The sequence below is a fragment of the Lampris incognitus genome, chromosome 12 (genome assembly GCF_029633865.1).
Source record: "Lampris incognitus isolate fLamInc1 chromosome 12, fLamInc1.hap2, whole genome shotgun sequence".
Classification (NCBI taxonomy): domain Eukaryota; kingdom Metazoa; phylum Chordata; class Actinopteri; order Lampriformes; family Lampridae; genus Lampris; species Lampris incognitus.
Window position 1 is genome coordinate 27,399,227 of NC_079222.1, and position 20,669 is coordinate 27,419,895.

Below are 20,669 nucleotides of genomic sequence, written 5' to 3' on the forward strand. Positions count from 1 at the left end.
CGTGTTGTCAGTTTTCTGTGATGCTGTAGACCGAATGCGCCTCAGTTCATTTTTTAAGATGGAGGCATAGCCTGACATGGCACTACCACCAATAGCGCTGAGTTCTTCGAGATATTGCTGGGCTAAGTCTTTGCCTATTTCCTCTTGACATATTTGTCTAATTGTTCTGACATTCCATAGAGTAGTTGGATCAACAGGGCTAGGTATAAGGCCAAGGGTATCTGGGGTTATCCTGGTGATTGACTTTTCACACTCAAATTCTATTATTACCCTACCATTAGGTTGGTTGGGCTCATCCACAACTCTGATGCAGGATGAGATCTTCCCATGTTGTTCGAAGAAGCTTATTATCGTTTCGGCAGAGCTCATTTCATTGACACCTTCAACTAATAAGCAGTTTTGTCCATGGACTTTATACTGATTGCAAAGATCCATATTGACTGTGTTATTTTCAAAATAAAAATATATATAATCAAGTATTTTATAGAGAGGTGTGGTCAGTGGGGTAGTATATGGCCTGAAACGCTAATTAACCAATCTCCTGGCTGGCTCGCCAACTTTCTGTAACCTGCACGACAGGGGAATGGGCCTATGCTTGCGCAGGGACAGTTTACAGTCTAATGTCTAAGTTCAGTGGAGATTGGTGTAGGTTTTTTTCTAGACCGGATTCTAGTACTCACCCCAAAGACAACACACACACTCGTGGGTATAGTTTACAATAAAAAACCAATTTATTTCAACAGTTCAAAGTAAAGTTATTTCAATATCAATACTAAATTAGATGTGTTATATATATATATATATATATATATATATATATATATATATATATATATATATATATATTTTACTCTATTATACTTTTTAAAAGTTCTTCCTAATATTCTATTTATTGTCTATATCTATCTATATTCTATTTTATACCCTTCTAATATATTACTCATGCAGCCATATTCTACACTAACAAATTAAAGAAAATAATCCAAAATAAAGTATGAGTGCACTCAAAGAAAATAATAAAGAAAAGAAAAGGGGGAATGATTCAGTCTTCCAATCTGTGCAAGGTGCAATGTCCAGGTCCTACCACAATCACAGGGGCAAGTTAATGTAGAGGCGATGATGATGAATCCAAATCCAGGGCGATGATGGGGGCAATCCAAAGGGGGTATCCAAGGGTTCCAAAAGGGTGTAGCAAGGGGGGTTGTTCGGGGTACTAAAAAACCAGTCAGGATTCCAGCAGCGTACAAAACACAAGAGAAAAGAGTCTTCCTTCTTCCTTCAACGGGAGATCATCAAGGAAGCTTCGTGGGAGGGATCTTTTTTGTCGTAGTTCAAATGTCCTGTAGCTCAAATATCCGTAGTTCAAATATCAATAATTCAGGTATCCATAGTCAAAGTTGTCCGTATTTCTAAATATCCGTATTTCTCTTCTCTATTGTCGACGGTTGTTTGCATGGTTTAAACTCTGTAGCTCGTGTGCCTCCTAGAGGCTACTCGTGGAACTTACATACGTCACAGGGTACATGTAATCATGTGGGTTACACAAACATCAAATGGGAACAAACTCAGACGTGGCAGGAGCCACCTGCGGGAAATTCACCACCCCCATGCACTGAGGAGCGCAAGAACCCGCTTCACAGAACCTCAACGGGACACTCATGCAGCTGGAACTTCTTCCAGCCAAACCTGTGAAACACACAAGACAGTACGCACAAGATATGGAAGAGCTATTTCCAAACCAGCTCACTACAAGGACTATGAGTAGAGACAATCACACACAAAAGGAGGGCTCTGAATATGTTTATTGTTTTTTGAGATGGACAAATCTGAGTGTGTTGTCTAAAAAAAAAAAAGAGAAGGCAACCTCTGTGTAATGACTGTACAATGCTGATCAATGACTGTACCACATTGGAATGTTCTAGAGTATTTTGATACTGTAAAAATTGAAAACTAAACAGGGGGGATGTAGTGATATAATGCCATGTATATCCACTGGAACTACACTAGGTGTTATGTACTACCCGGACTGTTATTATGGTTACACCACTACCATGTATGGTTATTACGTCTGCCTACTGAGCCACGATTAAACCTGAGTTCTATAACCTGGTGTGGTCATTGATCCTCGACCAATACTACCCCAAGTATTACTTCACCACTCAGTGCCCTTGACTGGTGATATTATGCCCACCTTCAACAGTCTGTCTAGCTCTTCTTCCACCTTGGCCCTCATGGCGTATGGGACAAAGTGTGGACGATAGAATTTGGGGCAGGCTTTAACACGCGAATCGTTGCTTTCATGCCTTTCAGCATGCCTAATTCTTTTTTGAAAATGTCCTCATTTTTAATGAGCACCTCCTGTAATGTCAGTGCCTCTGTTCTCATGTGTTTAATTTCATCCGACTTCAGCTTTATAGCCTCTAGCCACCCTCTTCCAAGTAAACTAGGTCCTGCATCTTTCACCACCACCAGAGGTAATGTCTTCACCTGCCGTGCATAGTTCACTTCAACTTCTGCCACACCAACTATTCATGGGTTTCACGTCATTTGAGTGGTGCGTCACACCGCCATCTTGAGGACCAACGGATGCCAAGATGCCTTCGATCTGTTGTGCTGTGGGTTGTGACCACAAAAAGTCACAAACAAATGGATTACAATTTTACAGAATCCCTAAAAACCATGATCGTCGAAATAAATGGATCGCAGCGATCAAAAGGGACCACTGGATTCCCAAAGAACACTCCAGGCTATGCAGTGAGCACTTTGTTTTGGGGAAGTAGCTGACGTTAGTTAGCTAACGTTAGCTAGCTAGCGACCGCGTTAGCTTCATAGCCTTGTAACAAGACAGTCTTGTTGCAAGGCTAGCTAGCTTCAAAAATGTGTCCTGTGCACTGGTGCTAATATGACATTTATCAACAGACTGTCACTTACCCTTCCTATAAAGAAGAACAGTCCTTTAGTTTTTACACGATTCATTTTGACGTCCTTTACCCATCCTGCAGTGAAGTAGCGGTAGGCTTCAGTGCTCTTGAAGGCTTTCAGGGCTTCACCTTAGTATGGCGAGGGATTGTGGACGAGGTACACGTAAACGTCGTGAAACGTAAAATTAGGAAGAACTATAGCAGACTGAAGTGGGGTTAATTGGTCTTTGGGTAGAAGATAAGGATCCAATTCTAAAAACTCGATTTTTTGCAGATAACGCTGCTTCTCCTCCGTGGTTAAGTGAGCGATGCTGGATAGTCTTCAAACTTCCCGGGAACCGCGGTCCTCAAGATGGCGGTCATAGCAACAAAAACCACGTCACTGAAACACATGAATACTAATTTTCTCCACAGTGAATGACTTCAGTCTGAGTTTGGTTTGTTTTATTTGTGGGCGTTGTTTTGCTTCCCACGTCTCCTCAAACTTGCTCTCGTTCATTATGCTCATGCTGCAGCCCGTATCAATTTCCAAGTGCACGGTATTGTATTTAGAAATCACGTCAGAACACAGCGCTGTTGCTCGACACAACCGCTACGTTGCATTCTTTATTTAGACTGACACAGCATCACAGGCAGACCCGATCAAACAACCCAGAGCCCGCAGGCATCACCAATCGATCCCAGCACAATAGAACAGCACCAAATCAAATGCAGCACTGTCGATGTGTGCAGACATAACATTCCCCCCCCCCCCCCCGGCAGGATTTCAAACATGAAAGGTTAACTCAAAGTCCTCTAGGTGGCCAGGGCGTAAACGTGTGCGAACAGGTCGCAGGGCGGCCTGAGGCTGGGCAGGCCTACCCGATCCAGTATTAGCCCATTAGCTAGCTAGTTAGCAGCTTAGCATGATACAATCCTACCGCAGTCTTGAACTTTAACTCCGACTCGCCATCCATCATCAATCAGACACCTTTTTCGTCCATCCAGTATCCTCGTCACCAATATGTTGTAACTTGTCTTTGGTTAGAATGATTACACATTTTTGGGATGCAGCATTACTGTTTATTATTAACTTATTAGTGTGCATGTTGAAGCTACCATTAACGTGACATCTCTTGTGTGCTCTTCACAGGAGAGAAAGAAGAGAACTGATAACAGGTAAGTGTATAGCTCATTACTTAGGGTCCTATGCTCGCCTGTGGCGTGGGGGTGGTACTGCAGGTAAGTATCTCAGGATATCACAGTTTCGTTTGGATATGAAAAGAACACCATGTGAAGGGCAGTAACTTTAGACCTATTTTCCCAGTGCTCTCTCTCTCTCTCTCTCTCTCTCTCTCTCTCTCTCTCTCTCTCTCTCTCTCTCTCTCTCTCTCTCTCTCTCTCTCTCTCTCTCTCTCTCTCTCTCTCTCTCTCTCTCTCTCTCTCTCTCTCTCTCTCTCTCAGCGAACGAGGGTAAATAAGAAAAGACGGAGTACTTTCTGGTAACAACTCCTCTCTGTCTAGTCTACGCTAATATAAAGGAAGTTTACAGTGAAATGAACAGAAGCATTCTATTATTAATGTCATTATCAACGGAAACGTGATGATGTTGGGTGGCAGTATGATAGATAATGTTAATTTGTAACTCAAGACTATTAATAATTACATTTTTATCCTCGTGCCTGATGTCCATGTGCTGAAGCACTTCTGCACTTTATAATGTGGTGCATATTCCCTCCCGATTGGGGCAGCAGCAGCTGGCCAGCTGCGGTGGCGGGATGGGAATAGCAATGCTAGGTGACTGTCCAGCATGTCCACACTTGGAGTTGCAACAACCGTCGGTTGCTGCCCTGTTGTTGTCATGTTGACGGGGCTCTGACGGTCTCCGGTGAGGCGAATATAGTGTTAAGTAAAGCTGCAGCTTTGGTAAGATTGCTTGTAGGCTGTTGAACAGACATCAGCTTAGCGAACCACCAAACCAACACCACTCAGTGGCCTGTATTATGATTTGTGCTCTTCTCAAGCACCTTCCAGTTTAACTGAAATCCTCTCACACACAATACTAAAATTCTTTAATACAAAATATTATATTTTTCCCTAAAGTAACTGAAAGCTTTTCAGTAGTTTATGTAAAAGGTTCTATATGAGCGCATTTTAACTTTGTATATGAGCATATTTTACTAGTATGTGTGTAAGCATTTCAGTAGTTTCCATGCGAGATTTTCAATTGTGTATGAAAGTATAATGTTTAAGTTGTTTATGGGAGAGTGTTTCAGTTGTGTATGTAAAAGCATTTCACTTGTGTGTGTGTGGTTTACAGTATAGTTTTTTTTCCAGTATGAACAAGTTAATTCTGAATAATAGCCCTCACAGCCCCTCATACACACACAATATTCTGTAAATTGTGTTTTATTCTGTATACACAACATCCATTGTACATCTGTCGATCTTAGGAGAGAGATCCCACCGCTGTTGCTCTCCCAGAGATCTCTTCGTTTTTTTTTTTCTCCCTGTTAAAGGGTTTTATTTTTAGGGAGTTGTTCCTGTGAGGGTCTAAGAACAGGATGCCACAAAGTCAGTTGGCAGTGACAGCATTGTAGAACGTGCCACAAAGACAGTTGGCAACAAGTCACAACGTGGCAAGATGAACTCAAATGGCACCATTCCTTCACAACAAGCCATCAAGGAGCCTAAAAGAACAGAAACTCTTGAACAAAATTGTAAATGTAGTCATCCATTAATCCAATTTTTATATCATTTATCCAACTCAAGGGTTTGAGGGTGTCTGAATGGGGGGTCTGAAGCCCATCCCAGCAGGCATTGGTTGGAAGACAGGGAGACATCCTGGACAGCTTCTCAGAAAAAAACACACACACACACACACACACACACACACACACACACACACACACACACACACACACACACACACACACACACACACACACACACACACACACACACACACACACACACACACACACACTATTCAAACCTATTACACAATTTAGGGGCTCCAAACAGCTGACATTTGTGTCTTTGGACTGTGGGAGCAGAGGAAAAGTTTTAAGCCATTTATGTTTAAATGGACTAAACTTGCAAATGTATTGGTCTCTGGAAAATATAGCTGAAACAAACGAAAAATGTTTTGGTAAGCGAGCAGAAACATAAGGCAAATAAGCGCCTCAAATAAGGCAATACCACTGTGTTGCTTCACTTTTAAAAATGTCTTACATTAATATCAAATGCTCCTCTGTGATATCAACAGCATCTTGAATTATATTATGTTAACTCTTAATTTATTTTGTTCGTGGAATGATAATTCTCATAGCGGAATCAAGTAAAGCTATCTCTTCCTAATTAATAAAGATCTGATCTCATCAATCAGCCACTTCTTCGGGGTCAGGTCGTGGTGGCAGCAAGCTAAGTAGGACACTCCAAACAACCATCTCCCCAGCAACGCCCTCCAGCTCCTCCTGGGGGATCCCAGGAGATCCTCCCATTAAGAAAGATAGAATATTAATTATTTTCATTACAGAATAAATCAGGCTGATGAATATGAAACATGTAGTTACACAAATGCAATCCAAACTTTCTATAAATTTATGAAACACAACACCAACTATAAGCATGTCCCTGAATGGATATGGTGCCCTGACTGAAGTCATAAAGGTTTATAAGCATTAAGCGTGCCAAACATTGGCTGCCAATTATGGTTGTCATGTGGCAGGCACAACTATATAACATTGAGCTGATCTATTTATACATTTTGATTTGCTAGACATGTCAGATTAAATTATCTGATTTAAAAGTATTATTGGAAACTTTAAAAATATGTTTAATATTTTACTATCAAATCTCAATATTTGCATTAATGTCATTGTGTATAAAATCTTAAAAATATGTTAGCATTGTCATTACTTAGTGTGGCTAAAAATAATATAATAAAGTGCATAAAATATATGATTGTTTAGTAATGGCTCACTGTAGCACACACTGGATAGATGTGAAAGGTAAAATTTTCAACTCTTCATGGAGTGTACCAGTGAAAAGTTTAAAGACAATCAAATACACAACAGCCTTTTAAAGACATGGCCATATTTAGTTTCTGCTTGCCTGGCAGATTGACTTCAATATAAGGGGGCTCATCATGAGATGAAGAGGCTGCAGGGGATTTCAGACTCTTCCAACCTGTGGTAAGTCAGGCTGATGGCTTCAGTTGCATTAGAGAAGAACTTTGATTCAGACTGTTCTTAAAGTGATATAATCAAAGTCTGATGTGAGGTGTTTGATTGCATGGGTTAAGAAGTCATTAATAAAATAAATCCAATGACAGAGTTTAAAAAAGGTCAAAATAGTAAAACATTTTAAGTTAATGCTTTGATATTTGATCATTTAGAAAGAACAAATCGAATTAAATAATTGTGAAATATATAGACTAATACATAATTGTGGCATTGTATATATTTTATGTAGTATGGACACTTAATATTAATTAAAATCTAAATTATCACAAATGATTGTTCACATTTAGGGTCGACAGTCGGGAAACATTTCTCAGTGATTGGGTAGAAGAAAAAGGTGAGTTACACAAATATCACAATTCGCTGAATCCCTGTGCCGTGTTTAGAATACAAAGCAAAAACACATTTGTGTAACAGGCAAGTAATTCATTTTAATGGTCTGTGTACAGAAAACTACCACCATGAGTACGGACGCGGAGATGGCCGTTTATGGCAAGGCTGCCATTTATCTCCGTAAGCCTGAGAAAGAGAGGCTTGAGGCTCAAAGCAAACCTTTTGATGCCAAGAGTGCTGCATATGTGGCTGATGTTAAGGAGCTGTACCTCAAATGTACAATCCTGAAGAAAGACGGTGGCAAAGTCACTGTTAAAGTGCTTGACACCCAGGAGGTAGGTGAAAGTTCATTTGAATTAATTAGTTAGAATAATACTTGCAGAACTTTTTTCAAGACAAATAAACTCTCTTTCCGTGCTTTAGGAGAAAACAGTTAAGGAGGATGATGTGACCCCAATGAACCCTCCCAAGTTCGACAAAATTGAGGACATGGCCATGATGACCCATCTCAATGAAGCCTCTGTGCTGTATAACCTCAAAGAGCGTTATGCTGCATGGATGATTTACGTGAGAAAGCATACTGGCTAAAGAACAATATTCATCTAGGACCCATGGACAGCATATGGTAAATGTTCATCTGTCTCTCATCTCTCTTAGACCTACTCTGGGCTCTTCTGTGCCACCGTGAACCCCTACAAGTGGCTCCCAGTGTACGATTCTGAGGTTGTTGCTGCCTACAGAGGCAAAAAGCGTATGGAGGCTCCACCCCATATCTTCTCTGTCTCTGACAATGCCTATCAGTTCATGCTTACTGGTACGTCCTAGTCATAAAAATATATTAATTGACATTGCAAGGAATTTCTGTTACATAAACGTAAAACACATTTCTTTCCTTTTCCTTTAACAGACAGGGAGAATCAGTCTATCTTGATCACGTATGTTTCACATTTGTTTACCCTCTATAATACCAACATGATCAAAGACATTGAGTAAATTCTATTAATCTGTGTATTCATAAATCTTTACCCAGTGGAGAATCTGGTGCTGGAAAGACTGTGAACACTAAGCGTGTCATTCAGTACTTTGCCACAATCTCTGTGGGTGGAGACAAGAAGAAGGAGCAAACTTCTGGGAAGATGCAGGTATATTTGCTCAAGTAGTTTTCAAACAAATAAGAAACATTCCTGGAGTTAAATATGTCCCGATATCAATATTATATCTAAAACTCCACTTGTAGGGTTCACTGGAAGATCAGATTATTGCAGCCAATCCCTTGCTGGAGGCCTACGGTAATGCCAAGACTGTGAGGAATGACAACTCCTCTCGCTTTGTAAGTGTGGATAACCATAAATGTATATTAAATGTTCTGGATTGTATAATGCTTCTGTAGTGGGATGTCAAAAATTATACTTTTCCTGACAGGGTAAATTCATCAGAATCCATTTTGGCACTTCTGGTAAACTGGCTAGTGCTGATATTGAGACTTGTAAGTATCAATCATATGTGCTAAATTTAAACAATAGAGTATAAGACGGAGTTTGTGATTGTGAATAACATCGCGGGCTGTGATTTGTTTGCAGGCACAGACCGAAGGATGGTACTGCATGATTATCACAGCCATGATGTTATTGCTATAACACACAACATCAAGTGTTCTATTTCATTTTCACAACCGTTCAACAAAGTAAAGAAAATGAACTCAGAAATATTATTTGAAATGTTTTTTTAAATAAGAGCAATTTCTTCCACTTAAAAAAGTAGTTCCACCACAAGTGGCTTATTGCAATGCAACATGGTTCAAGCAATACTGTGGAAAAAATATCACTAGATAATAATATCACTACTTACAATTTAACACATTACATACATTATTAGAATGACTTTTATGCATGTTCAATAATTCAGGTAAGAAAATCATAGAAAGCTGAATCAGTTCATCTGGACACAACATTTATTGACTGAGAAATGTTTCATGACTTACCTAAGTGACCTCTTCAGTCTCAACTGAAAACTACAAAGCAAGTTATTAATTTCTTTAAAATTTAGATTAATCCCTTCAATCTTATAAGGGTGGGGATACCTGCAGTCAGTTGGGACTGAAGAGGTCACTTAGATAACTGATCAAACATTTGTCTGTCAAACATTGTGTCCAGATGAACTGATTCAGTTTGCTGTGATTATTATAATAAATAACTATGAACATGAATTTAATGACAACATTAGTAAAAACTGCAAGCTAGGTTGCTGCATTTTCATGAAATAATTGTCTTGGTAAATCTTAATCACTACACTGATGTCCATTGTGAAGTTACAGAAGGTGTGCTGTAGGATTATTATCACATTAAACCAAAATTGATAATTTGATACATATCCATTGTTGACACAATCACTTGATGACAATTGCTGAAATCAGCTGTTGGTGAAATCAGCCATTATAAGCAGAATAGAGGTTAAGTGATACAGTACCTGTGATGTTATCATAAATAACACATAGATCTCAGCCAATCAGATTGCTTGATGACAATCCACTGTTGTATAAAGTATTACAATATTGATTTGCTACAGTTTTAAACATGAATAACACTTACAGATCTGCTGGAGAAGTCCAGAGTGACATTCCAGCTTCCAGATGAGAGAGGCTACCACATCTTCTACCAGATGATGACCAACCACAAACCTGAGCTGATTGGTGAGCTGAATAACAGCAAGTAGAAAATGACTACAAACCAAGAAGTTAATTGCTTTAACATTCCACTTAATCCCTTCAATCTTTCCAAATTTATAGAAATGACGCTCATCACCAGCAACCCATATGATTTCCCCATGTGCAGCCAGGGTCAGATCTCTGTGGCTAGCATTGATGACAAAGAAGAGTTGGTTGCTACTGATGTTAGTTATCTTCACTTTAACACCCAAACAGCATTTTTTTATCTATTTTCTTTTGAGTATTTAACTGTAGGTATCCTGTGAAATATGATGTCCAATTTTTTTATTTTTTTATTTAATGTCACAACCTGTTGTAAATGCAGACAGCCATTGATATCCTGGGCTTCAGCAATGAGGAGAAGATGTACATCTACAAGCTGACAGGTGCTGTGCTTCACCATGGTAACATGAAGTTCAAGCAGAAGCAGCGTGAGGAGCAGGCTGAGCCAGATGGCAATGAGGGTGAGTATTACATTTATTCTGGATGCGGATAAGTTCAAAATGATGACATTTCATTAGTATTGAAGGATTTATTTTCCTTGATGACAAATTTAACAATTAATGTCACAACAATTATTGTTATGTTAATAGTCCTGCCATAAAAGAATGTCTTAATCCGGTTAATGCACTGTGGCTTCGCACTGCTCCCACGTATTTAGGATGGAGAGGACTTATTTCCGCACAGAGATCAACAGTCATATTAATGAACCTTAATCATTTAAATGTATTTTGTGTCATATTTTAGATGCTGACAAGGTTGCTTATCTGCTGGGCCTCAATTCTGCTGATATGCTGAAGGCTCTGTGCTACCCCAGGGTAAAGGTGGGAAATGAATATGTCACAAAAGGACAGACTGTGCCTCAGGTGAGCTCTGTGCCTTTATATGTGCCTATGCCAATCTTTTGTTGAACTGATTTCTACAATTATCTTCTCTCATTTTTAAAGATTCCAAATATGATTAATCATATCACGGGTTTCTATAGGTTCATAACTCAGTGAGTGCCCTGGCTAAGTCTATCTATGAGAGGATGTTCTTGTGGATGGTCATCCGTATCAACCAGATGCTGGACACCAAGCAGCCAAGGCAGTTCTTCATTGGTGTCCTGGACATTGCTGGTTTTGAGATCTTTGATGTAAGTTTGAATTACTCATCTTTCACCTTAAAAAAGTATTTTAGTTTCATGATATCAATCTTTACTCTTTAACTATTAACTTATGACAACTAACCATTTCTCGGTTCCAGTTCAACAGCATGGAGCAACTGTGCATCAACTTCACCAATGAGAAGCTGCAGCAGTTCTTCAATCACCATATGTTTGTTCTGGAGCAAGAAGAGTACAAGAAGGAGGGTATCATCTGGGAGTTTATTGACTTTGGCATGGACTTGGCTGCCTGTATTGAGCTTATTGAGAAGGTAAACAATCATCCTTTTATTTCAGGCAATGGATATTTCAATAATATAATTAATCTTGCTATGCATAGTGCCAAACATTATCTAATTTTATCCTTTCATACACTGTAGCCCATGGGTATCTTCTCCATCCTTGAAGAGGAGTGCATGTTCCCCAAGGCTTCAGACACAACCTTCAAAAACAAACTGTATGACCAGCATCTTGGAAAAACCAAAGCTTTTGAGAAGCCAAAACCTGCCAAGGGCAAGGCTGAGGCCCACTTCTCTCTGGTGCACTATGCTGGAACTGTGGACTATAATGTCAGTGGGTGGCTGGACAAGAATAAGGATCCTCTGAACGACTCGGTTGTGCAGCTGTATCAGAAGTCTGGAGTTAAATTGCTGCCTGTTTTGTATCCCCCTGTTGTTGAAGGTACCATATCAGCAAATGGCATTGCAATTTTATAGTTTTAAACAGATGTTTTACTTTTTTAACAGAGGTTTTTCCTTTTTTTCAATTCAAAGACTCCTTACAGTAATATATTGTGTGAGTAATTTATTGCATTATTAAATGTGTGTATTAATTTCTTCTTTCGGATGACCTGAAAATGTTTTTATCATAAATGAAATTAAACAACAGTCATCAGAAAAGCTTGTGATATTTCATAACAGAGGCTGGAGGTGGCAAGAAGGGAGGCAAGAAGAAGGGTGGTTCTATGCAGACTGTGTCTTCACAGTTCAGGGTAAGATTTAAAAACTGTTGTTATAGTTAATAATTTGCATACACAAACACACTCCTAGATAGATAGATAGATAGATAGATAGATAGATAGATAGATAGATAGATAGATAGATAGATAGATAGATAGATAGATAGATAGATAGATAGATAGATAGATAGATAGATAGATAGATAGATAGATAGATAGATAGATAGATAGATAGATAGATAGATATTAAACGCCATGTCTTTATTTACTGTATGCAGGAAAACTTGGGAAAGCTGATGACTAATTTGAGGAGCACTCATCCTCACTTTGTGCGCTGCCTGATCCCAAACGAGTCAAAAACTCCAGGTATCTTAACTGTGACAAATGCTTTTGTCACTGTAGGGTAATGTAGCTTACCATTTTAATAAAAATTAAGAGAAAGATGGAATTATGCTTTTGTATTTTTTACAGGTCTGATGGAGAACTTCTTGGTTATCCACCAGCTGAGGTGTAACGGTGTACTGGAGGGTATCAGAATTTGCAGAAAAGGTTTCCCCAGCAGAATCCTCTATGGTGACTTCAAGCAGAGGTAATCACTGACATTTCAGTGGTAAGGAGGTTTATTAAGCACAAAAAGTAAAAAGCATTACCAACACATTGTCATAAACTGTCTTGCAAAAGGTACAAAGTGCTGAATGCCAGTGTTATCCCTGAGGGCCAGTTCATTGACAACAAGAAGGCTTCTGAGAAGCTTCTTGGGTCAATTGATGTTGATCATGAGCAGTACAAGTTTGGACACACTAAGGTAAACATTACTTTCATATCATGATGAAGCAATGAAATTGAATTCCATTTCATAGCTGAAAAACTGCTGAATATGATATTTGTTTTACCCTTCTCAGGTGTTCTTCAAAGCTGGTCTGCTGGGTACTCTTGAGGAGATGCGAGATGAGAAGCTTGCTAAACTGGTCACCATGACTCAGGCCCTCTGCCGTGGTTTCCAAATGAGAAAGGAATTTGTTAAAATGATGGAGCGGAGGTATGTTCCAAGAAATGAATTCAAAAATACAAATTCATGAAATATGCGGTCTCAGAATGGTTTTGTTCATAACAGTAATTTATTCATCCCTTAGGGATGCCATTTTCACCATCCAGTACAACGTCCGCTCTTTCATGAATGTCAAACACTGGCCATGGATGAAGGTATACTACAAGATCAAGCCTCTTTTGAAGAGTGCTGAAACTGAGAAGGAGCTTGCCAATATGAAGGAGAACTATGAGAAAATGACATCAGATCTGGCTACTGCTCTGGCCAAGAAGAAGGAACTGGAAGAGAAGATGGTTTCTCTTGTGCAAGAGAAAAATGACCTGCAGCTGCAAGTGGCATCTGTTAGTAGACTTCAATACACAGATTTATTTCTGAGCTTAAACAAAGTTGATGATAATAGCCTCCATGTTTTTCATTTTTGTTTTTAAGGTTGTTGCTTTTTTATGCCTAACTAGGAATCAGAGAATCTGTCAGATGCTGAGGAGAGATGTGAAGGACTTATCAAGAGCAAGATCCAACTGGAGGCTAAACTCAAAGAAACAACTGAGAGACTGGAGGATGAGGAGGAAATCAATGCTGAGCTGACTGCCAAGAAGAGGAAGTTGGAGGATGAATGCTCTGAGCTTAAGAAAGATATTGATGACCTGGAGCTTACCTTGGCCAAAGTGGAGAAGGAGAAACATGCCACCGAGAACAAGGTTTATGACTGTCCATTCATTTTGCTAATATATCAACTGATATGAGGAAGAATATAATAATCTGCTATTTATTATGTCTTGATCCGTTGAATTCATATTATTTCATTGGATTTGCATATGTAGGTGAAGAACCTTACTGAGGAGATGGCCTCTCAGGATGAAAGCATTGCTAAGCTGACAAAGGAGAAGAAAGCCCTTCAAGAGGCACATCAACAGACTCTTGATGATCTGCAGGCAGAAGAAGATAAAGTCAATACGTTGACCAAATCCAAAACCAAGCTTGAGCAGCAAGTGGATGATGTGAGGCTTTTGGAAGTTTAATAAGCCACTAAGATTTTTAAAAGAGATATTTCTGCTCTTGAAATGTAATTAATGTTAATTTGCAGCTTGAAGGTTCTCTGGAGCAAGAGAAGAAGCTCCGCATGGACCTTGAGAGAGCCAAGAGGAAACTTGAGGGTGACCTGAAACTGGCTCAGGAATCCATCATGGACCTTGAGAATGACAAACAGCAGTCTGAAGAGAAACTGAAGAAGTAATTGTTTCAATAGCAATTGTCAATTCTGGCTAAGATTTTATAATAATACATTCATTCAAACTATACATTTTAGGATTAAACTCTTAAAAGAACTAACTGTACAATTTATTTATTAGGAAGGACTTCGAGACAAGCCAGCTTCTGAGTAAGATTGAGGATGAACAATCTTTGGGTGCTCAACTACAGAAGAAGATCAAGGAGCTCCAGGTTTTTTGTAGTTTTTAATAACCCTTATTTTTCTTTTTGGGGCATACACTGTGTTATCTGTAAAAGTTTATATTTTAATATGATATTAATTTTAAAGGCTCGTATTGAAGAACTGGAGGAAGAAATTGAGGCTGAGCGTGCTGCTCGTGCCAAGGTTGAGAAGCAGAGAGCTGACCTCTCCAGGGAACTTGAAGAGATCAGTGAGAGACTTGAGGAGGCTGGAGGAGCCACTGCTGCTCAGATTGAGATGAACAAGAAGCGTGAAGCTGAGTTCCAGAAGCTGCGTCGTGACCTTGAGGAGTCCACTTTGCAACATGAAGCAACTGCTGCTGCACTCCGCAAGAAGCAGGCTGACAGTGTTGCAGAGCTGGGAGAGCAGATTGACAACCTGCAGCGTGTTAAGCAGAAGCTTGAAAAGGAGAAGAGTGAATACAAGATGGAGATCGATGACCTCTCCAGCAACATGGAGGCTGTTGCAAAGGCCAAGGTATAATGCTCTTCCTACGTGCAAATTCTGTAAATACAAATTGTTGAAAAAAATCTGATGTACTGGAATACCTTTCCTTAACTATTCCAATTTTAATTAAAAGGGAAATCTTGAAAAGATGTGCCGCACCCTTGAAGACCAGCTCAGTGAACTCAAAGCTAAGAATGATGAGAATGTTCGCCACATAAATGATATAAGCGGTCAGCGGGCAAGGCTGATGTCAGAGAATGGTACGTATTGCCATCAAAATGTATTTTTGTGGGCGTCCGGGTAGCGTGGCTGTCTATTCTGTTGCCTACCAACATGGGGATCGCCGGTTCGAAGCCCTGTGTTACCTCCAGCTTGTCCGGCATCCCTACAGACACAATTGGCCTCGTCTGCAGCTGAGAAGCCTTGGGTATTTGTCCTTGTCGCTGCACTAGTGCCGCCTTTGGTCAGTCAGGGTGCCTGTTCAGAGAGGAGGGGGAACTGGGTGGAATAGCATGATCCTCCCACGTGCTACGTCCCCCTGGCAAAACTCCTCACTGTCAGGCGAAAAGAAGCGGCTGGCGACTCCCACAGGAGGCATGTAGGGGGCATGCAGCCCTCCCTGGATCGGCAGAGGGGGTGGAGCAGCAACCGGGATGGCTTGGCAGAGTGGGGTAGTTGGACAAATTCCATTGGGGAGAAAAAAACAAAACGTGTTTTTGTGTTCATAAAAAGAATCAAGTCCAACTGGACTTGGTATATATCCGTGAAGACGTTTTGCCTCTCATCCAAGAGGCTTCCTCAGTTTTTGCCTTTCTGACTAGACGAAGCTAGTCTGACTGGCTGATGGAGTCTCATCTCACCTCTTGGATGAGAGGCGAAACGTCTTCACGGATATATACCAGTTGCACTTGATTCAACTCCTTTGGATAACCATGACCTGGATGAATGAGAACATTCACAGACACGTTCATAAAAAGAGCCAACTACAGGCATTATTTTTGTACGTAATTTTAAGGATGGTATTGCTTTAAGAAATTATTCTGGGCTATACCGAATGAAATTTTCAAAATGTATAAATTTTAAAAAGATGAATTTAATTTCCAACCAGGTGAGTTTACTCATCAGCTTGAAGAGAAAGAGGCTCTGGTCTCCCAGCTCACCAGAGGAAAACAGGCCTTCACACAGCAGATTGAAGAGCTTAAGAGACATGTCGAGGAGGAGGTTAAGGTGAGTAATGATTACACTTTAGATTTCATATGAATTTCAAAGAGAATTTTATGTTCATTAAATTGTTTACTAAAAAAAACCCCAAAAACCTTATCTAGGCCAAGAATGCTCTTGCCCATGGCGTGCAAGCTGCTCGCCATGACTGTGATCTTCTGAGGGAGCAGTTTGAAGAGGAGCAGGAGGCTAAGGCTGAGCTGCAGCGTGGAATGTCTAAGGCCAACAGTGAAGTGGCCCAGTGGAGAACCAAGTATGAAACTGATGCTATCCAGCGCACTGAGGAGCTGGAGGAGTCTAAGTGAGTCAATTATTATTTTCTCTTATTCATCTGTATTTCTTTTTTTTTTTTCATTTGACTTTTTTCGTTATTTACATGATTATTTTGACAATTGTTTAACAGGAAAAAGCTTGCCCAGCGTCTCCAGGAGGCTGAGGAGCAGATCGAGGCTGTGAATTCCAAGTGTGCCTCTCTGGAGAAGACAAAACAGAGACTCCAGGGTGAAGTTGAGGACCTCATGATCGATGTGGAGAGAGCAAATAGTCTTGCTGCAAACCTTGACAAAAAGCAGAGAAACTTTGATAAGGTGTGATCATGTGTATCCCTATACTTGCTATCGCCACTGAAATGAGAACCTTTTACCTTACCAATTTTCCCACAATCATCAAACAGATCTTGGCAGAATGGAAGCAGAAATATGAGGAGGGTCAGGCAGAGCTTGAAGGAGCTCAGAAAGAGGCTCGTTCTCTCAGCACTGAGCTGTTCAAGATGAAGAACTCCTATGAGGAGGCTCTGGACCAGCTGGAGACCATGAAGCGTGAGAACAAGAACCTGCAACGTGAGTATTCACTATTATAAACATCAATTATATTTGATATAACATTAGTGTATATTAGCCTGGATGAATGACATAACCTACATTTCAATGCTTAAAAATACTAAACACATTTAACACACTGCAGAGGAGATCTCAGATCTGACTGAGCAGATTGGTGAGACTGGAAAGAGCATCCATGAGCTGGAGAAATCCAAGAAGCAGGCAGAGACAGAAAAAGCTGAGATCCAGACAGCTCTTGAGGAGGCTGAGGTAAAATATTCATTAACTGAAAAGAGGTCAACACACTGTCCATAAAACAAGGAGGCAAATGGAACACTTTTAAATTTTTTGTTCATAAATTACATTAAATTATTTTATATTATTATATTGTTATTTTACATTGTATCCGAAAGTTAACAATTCTGATTTTAGGGAACCCTGGAACATGAAGAGTCCAAGATTCTACGTGTCCAGCTGGAACTCAACCAAATTAAGGGTGAGGTTGACAGGAAACTGGCAGAGAAGGATGAGGAGATGGAGCAAATCAAGAGGAACAGCCAGAGGGTGGTTGACTCCATGCAGAGCACTCTGGACTCTGAGGTCAGGAGCAGGAATGATGCCCTGAGAATTAAGAAGAAGATGGAGGGAGACCTGAATGAGATGGAGATTCAGCTAAGCCATGCTAACCGCCAGGCTGCTGAGGCCCAGAAGCAGCTGAGGAATGTTCAGGGACAACTTAAGGTACATAACATAACAACTGTACAAACTACCACTGTATATTACCCAATCTGATATATTTTTAACAATTTCCACATCAAAATGTTCACACAAGGATGCCCAGTTGCACCTTGATGATGCTCTCAGAGCACAGGAGGATCTGAAGGAGCAGGCTGCCATGGTGGATCGTAGAAATGGTCTCATGATGGCTGAAATTGAGGAGCTGAGGGCTGCTGTGGAACAGACAGAGAGAGGCCGCAAAGTGGCTGAACAAGAGCTGGTAGATGCTAGTGAACGTGTTGGACTGTTGCACACTCAGGTGAGCAACAAACTGTCTTTATGCATGCTAAATATTCCAAGTAATAAAAATCACCACTGGAAACTGAAGTGGTCACTCAGATGAGTGATGAAACGTTTCTCTCTCAATAAAAGTTGCATTCAGATGAACCGATTCAATGTTCTGTGGAAAAAATAAAACTATTTCAATACTGATTTTGGTTGATACTTTTTCCATTTCATTATCTGTGTCTTATTGACAATGTGTGTGAGTTTACAGTCATCTGTAAAATGAAATTCTTTCAGAATACAAGCCTTCTTAACACAAAAAAGAAGCTTGAGACTGACCTCGTTCAGGTCCAAAGTGAAGTGGATGACACTGTTCAGGAAGCCAGAAATGCAGAAGAGAAGGCCAAGAAGGCCGTCACTGATGTAAGTTTACATTCTTTTTGTCAGAGCCTTTGTTAGTCCACAAGTCTGGAGGAGCACACATCACTTATAAAACTGTAAATGATTACTTTTTAGGCTGCTATGATGGCTGAGGAGCTGAAGAAAGAGCAGGATACAAGCGCTCACCTAGAGAGGATGAAGAAGAACCTGGAGGTCACTGTTAAGGACCTGCAGCATCGTCTAGATGAGGCTGAGAACCTGGCCATGAAGGGTGGCAAGAAGCAACTCCAGAAACTGGAATCTAGGGTAAGAAAAAGCAAGAAACACGACATGGTAAAACGTACGTAGTTGAACTGATGAACAAATATGAGAGCATAAACTGTATTTTTAATGTCTAATTGTTCTCTATAGGTGCATGAGCTGGAAACAGAAGTCGAGGCTGAACAGAGACGTGGAGGAGATGCTGTTAAAGGTGTTCGCAAATATGAGAGGAGGGTGAAGGAACTTACTTATCAGGTATCTTATCTTCATCTGAGATTCAACCTATCAATTAACTGCATTGCCAAAATCAAATAAACTCTTGCTCAAATGTAACATTCCCTATTTACTTTAGACTGAAGAGGACAGAAAGAATGTCACTAGGCTGCAGGATCTAGTAGACAAACTTCAGCTGAAGGTGAAAGCCTACAAGAGGCAGGCTGAGGAAGCGGTAAGTTTTAATTTTCAGTAAAATGAAATAGTCCTCGCCATGTTTTAATTTAAATCACTTTAAGTGACATCCATGTAATCGATGTCATATATGATGGATCTACAGGAAGAACAGGCCAACTCTTACCTGTCCAAGTGCAGGAAGATTCAGCATGAACTGGAAGAGGCTGAGGAACGTGCTGACATCGCTGAGTCTCAAGTCAACAAACTGAGAGCTAAGAGCCGGGACTCTGGCAAGGTAAATGTGTGTAAGAACATAATTGATAATCAGTCTGCATGACATAACATGTTAATTTCTTTTATGTTAAGACTAAATGACTTAATATATTCTATATTTTTATTCTTTACAGGGAAAAGAAGCTGCTGAATAGATGTGCTGAATTTCTCTATTATATACATTTTCTTACCCAGAATTCATAAAGTATGAATCCTCTGTAGTAAATCAATGTAGCTGCAAATAATTCTCTTGTTTCATTTAATTAACCAAGCAGTTTTATTGTATCTGCTGTATTAAAGTCCCTAGTGAGTTGAAATTAGACTTTCTTCTGATATAAATGGCAATCAAATTAAATGGCCATCCACTGTATGTCTAACCCCAGCAAAAAACAATATATGTAAAAGTGAGAAAATAATAGCCTTTGATATCATACACATCTTTCATAATAATATTTGAATTAGGTTTTAAGCTCCACTTAAATATAGACTAACGGTTCTAGTCTATATTTGAATTACCCTATTTTAGGGTTTTCTATAACATATGATCCACAGGTGGATAAAGAACAATATGGCAAATAAACATTACCTTAGTTGTCTATATCTTCCTGTTTATTGCTGTCTGATTGCATTTAGAACTCAAATGTCTTTACTCACGTAGCAAACAAATATGAAGGAGTTGGTGGCATTGTTGCAGAGAGAACACGGTTTACAGTACAGGTTATTCCAGCACATTATTTCTTTAGGTTTAGTGTTTAACTGCTTATTGCTAATTCATCCGTTTATTCATTATTAACTTGTGCTTATTCATCATTTTATTTCATATCTTGGTTTCTGTCAAGCACTTTGTCACAAGTTGCTTTGTTTACAAGGACACTTGGTGTCACAAAAGTGAAACGCAACTGTTTTGTAACTGTTGTGAACAGAACAATAGTAGATCATTGTCTTAAATTTGTAACTAGCATTAAGTCTTGTATTAACTGTGAGTGTGCATGCAGAGAGCTGTAGGATATATTTATGTAAAGTTTGTGTTTTATAGGTTTATATGCAGTGTTAAGCAAGCAATCCAGTTTATTCACGTGGCAGGTAATCAACGTT

At 39.7% G+C, this 20,669-nt stretch overlaps 1 protein-coding gene across 1 annotated transcript; it reads left to right on the forward strand.

The window, feature by feature from the left end:
* Window positions 1–7,605: 7,605 nt before the first annotated feature.
* On the forward strand, window positions 7,606–19,729 carry LOC130121454 (myosin heavy chain, fast skeletal muscle-like). The gene is made up of 39 exons (XM_056290242.1): window positions 7,606–7,812; window positions 7,901–8,044; window positions 8,135–8,291; window positions 8,385–8,412; window positions 8,508–8,619; window positions 8,715–8,807; window positions 8,900–8,963; window positions 10,068–10,166; window positions 10,263–10,366; window positions 10,507–10,645; window positions 10,929–11,047; window positions 11,167–11,316; window positions 11,427–11,597; window positions 11,706–12,006; window positions 12,246–12,316; window positions 12,562–12,649; window positions 12,755–12,872; window positions 12,965–13,088; window positions 13,186–13,322; window positions 13,417–13,672; window positions 13,787–14,029; window positions 14,153–14,329; window positions 14,416–14,561; window positions 14,681–14,771; window positions 14,869–15,258; window positions 15,362–15,488; window positions 16,337–16,455; window positions 16,554–16,750; window positions 16,853–17,036; window positions 17,123–17,288; window positions 17,413–17,537; window positions 17,700–18,008; window positions 18,100–18,303; window positions 18,567–18,692; window positions 18,786–18,956; window positions 19,062–19,166; window positions 19,264–19,359; window positions 19,465–19,596; window positions 19,709–19,729. The coding sequence occupies exons 1-39, from the start codon at window positions 7,606–7,608 to the stop codon at window positions 19,727–19,729; spliced, it is 5,811 nt and encodes a 1,936-aa protein (XP_056146217.1).
* The last annotated feature ends 940 nt before the right edge of the window (window positions 19,730–20,669 follow it).

Excerpts from the sequence above, each read along its gene's own strand:
- LOC130121454 (XM_056290242.1), top strand. The coding sequence starts at position 7,606 with ATGAGTACGGACGCGGAGATGGCCGTTTATGGCAAGGCTGCCATTTAT. Across the intron at positions 13,089-13,185 it reads ACAAGTTTGGACACACTAAG|GTGTTCTTCAAAGCTGGTCT; the intron begins GTAAACATTACT and ends TACCCTTCTCAG. Across the intron at positions 15,489-16,336 it reads AAGGCTGATGTCAGAGAATG|GTGAGTTTACTCATCAGCTT; the intron begins GTACGTATTGCC and ends ATTTCCAACCAG.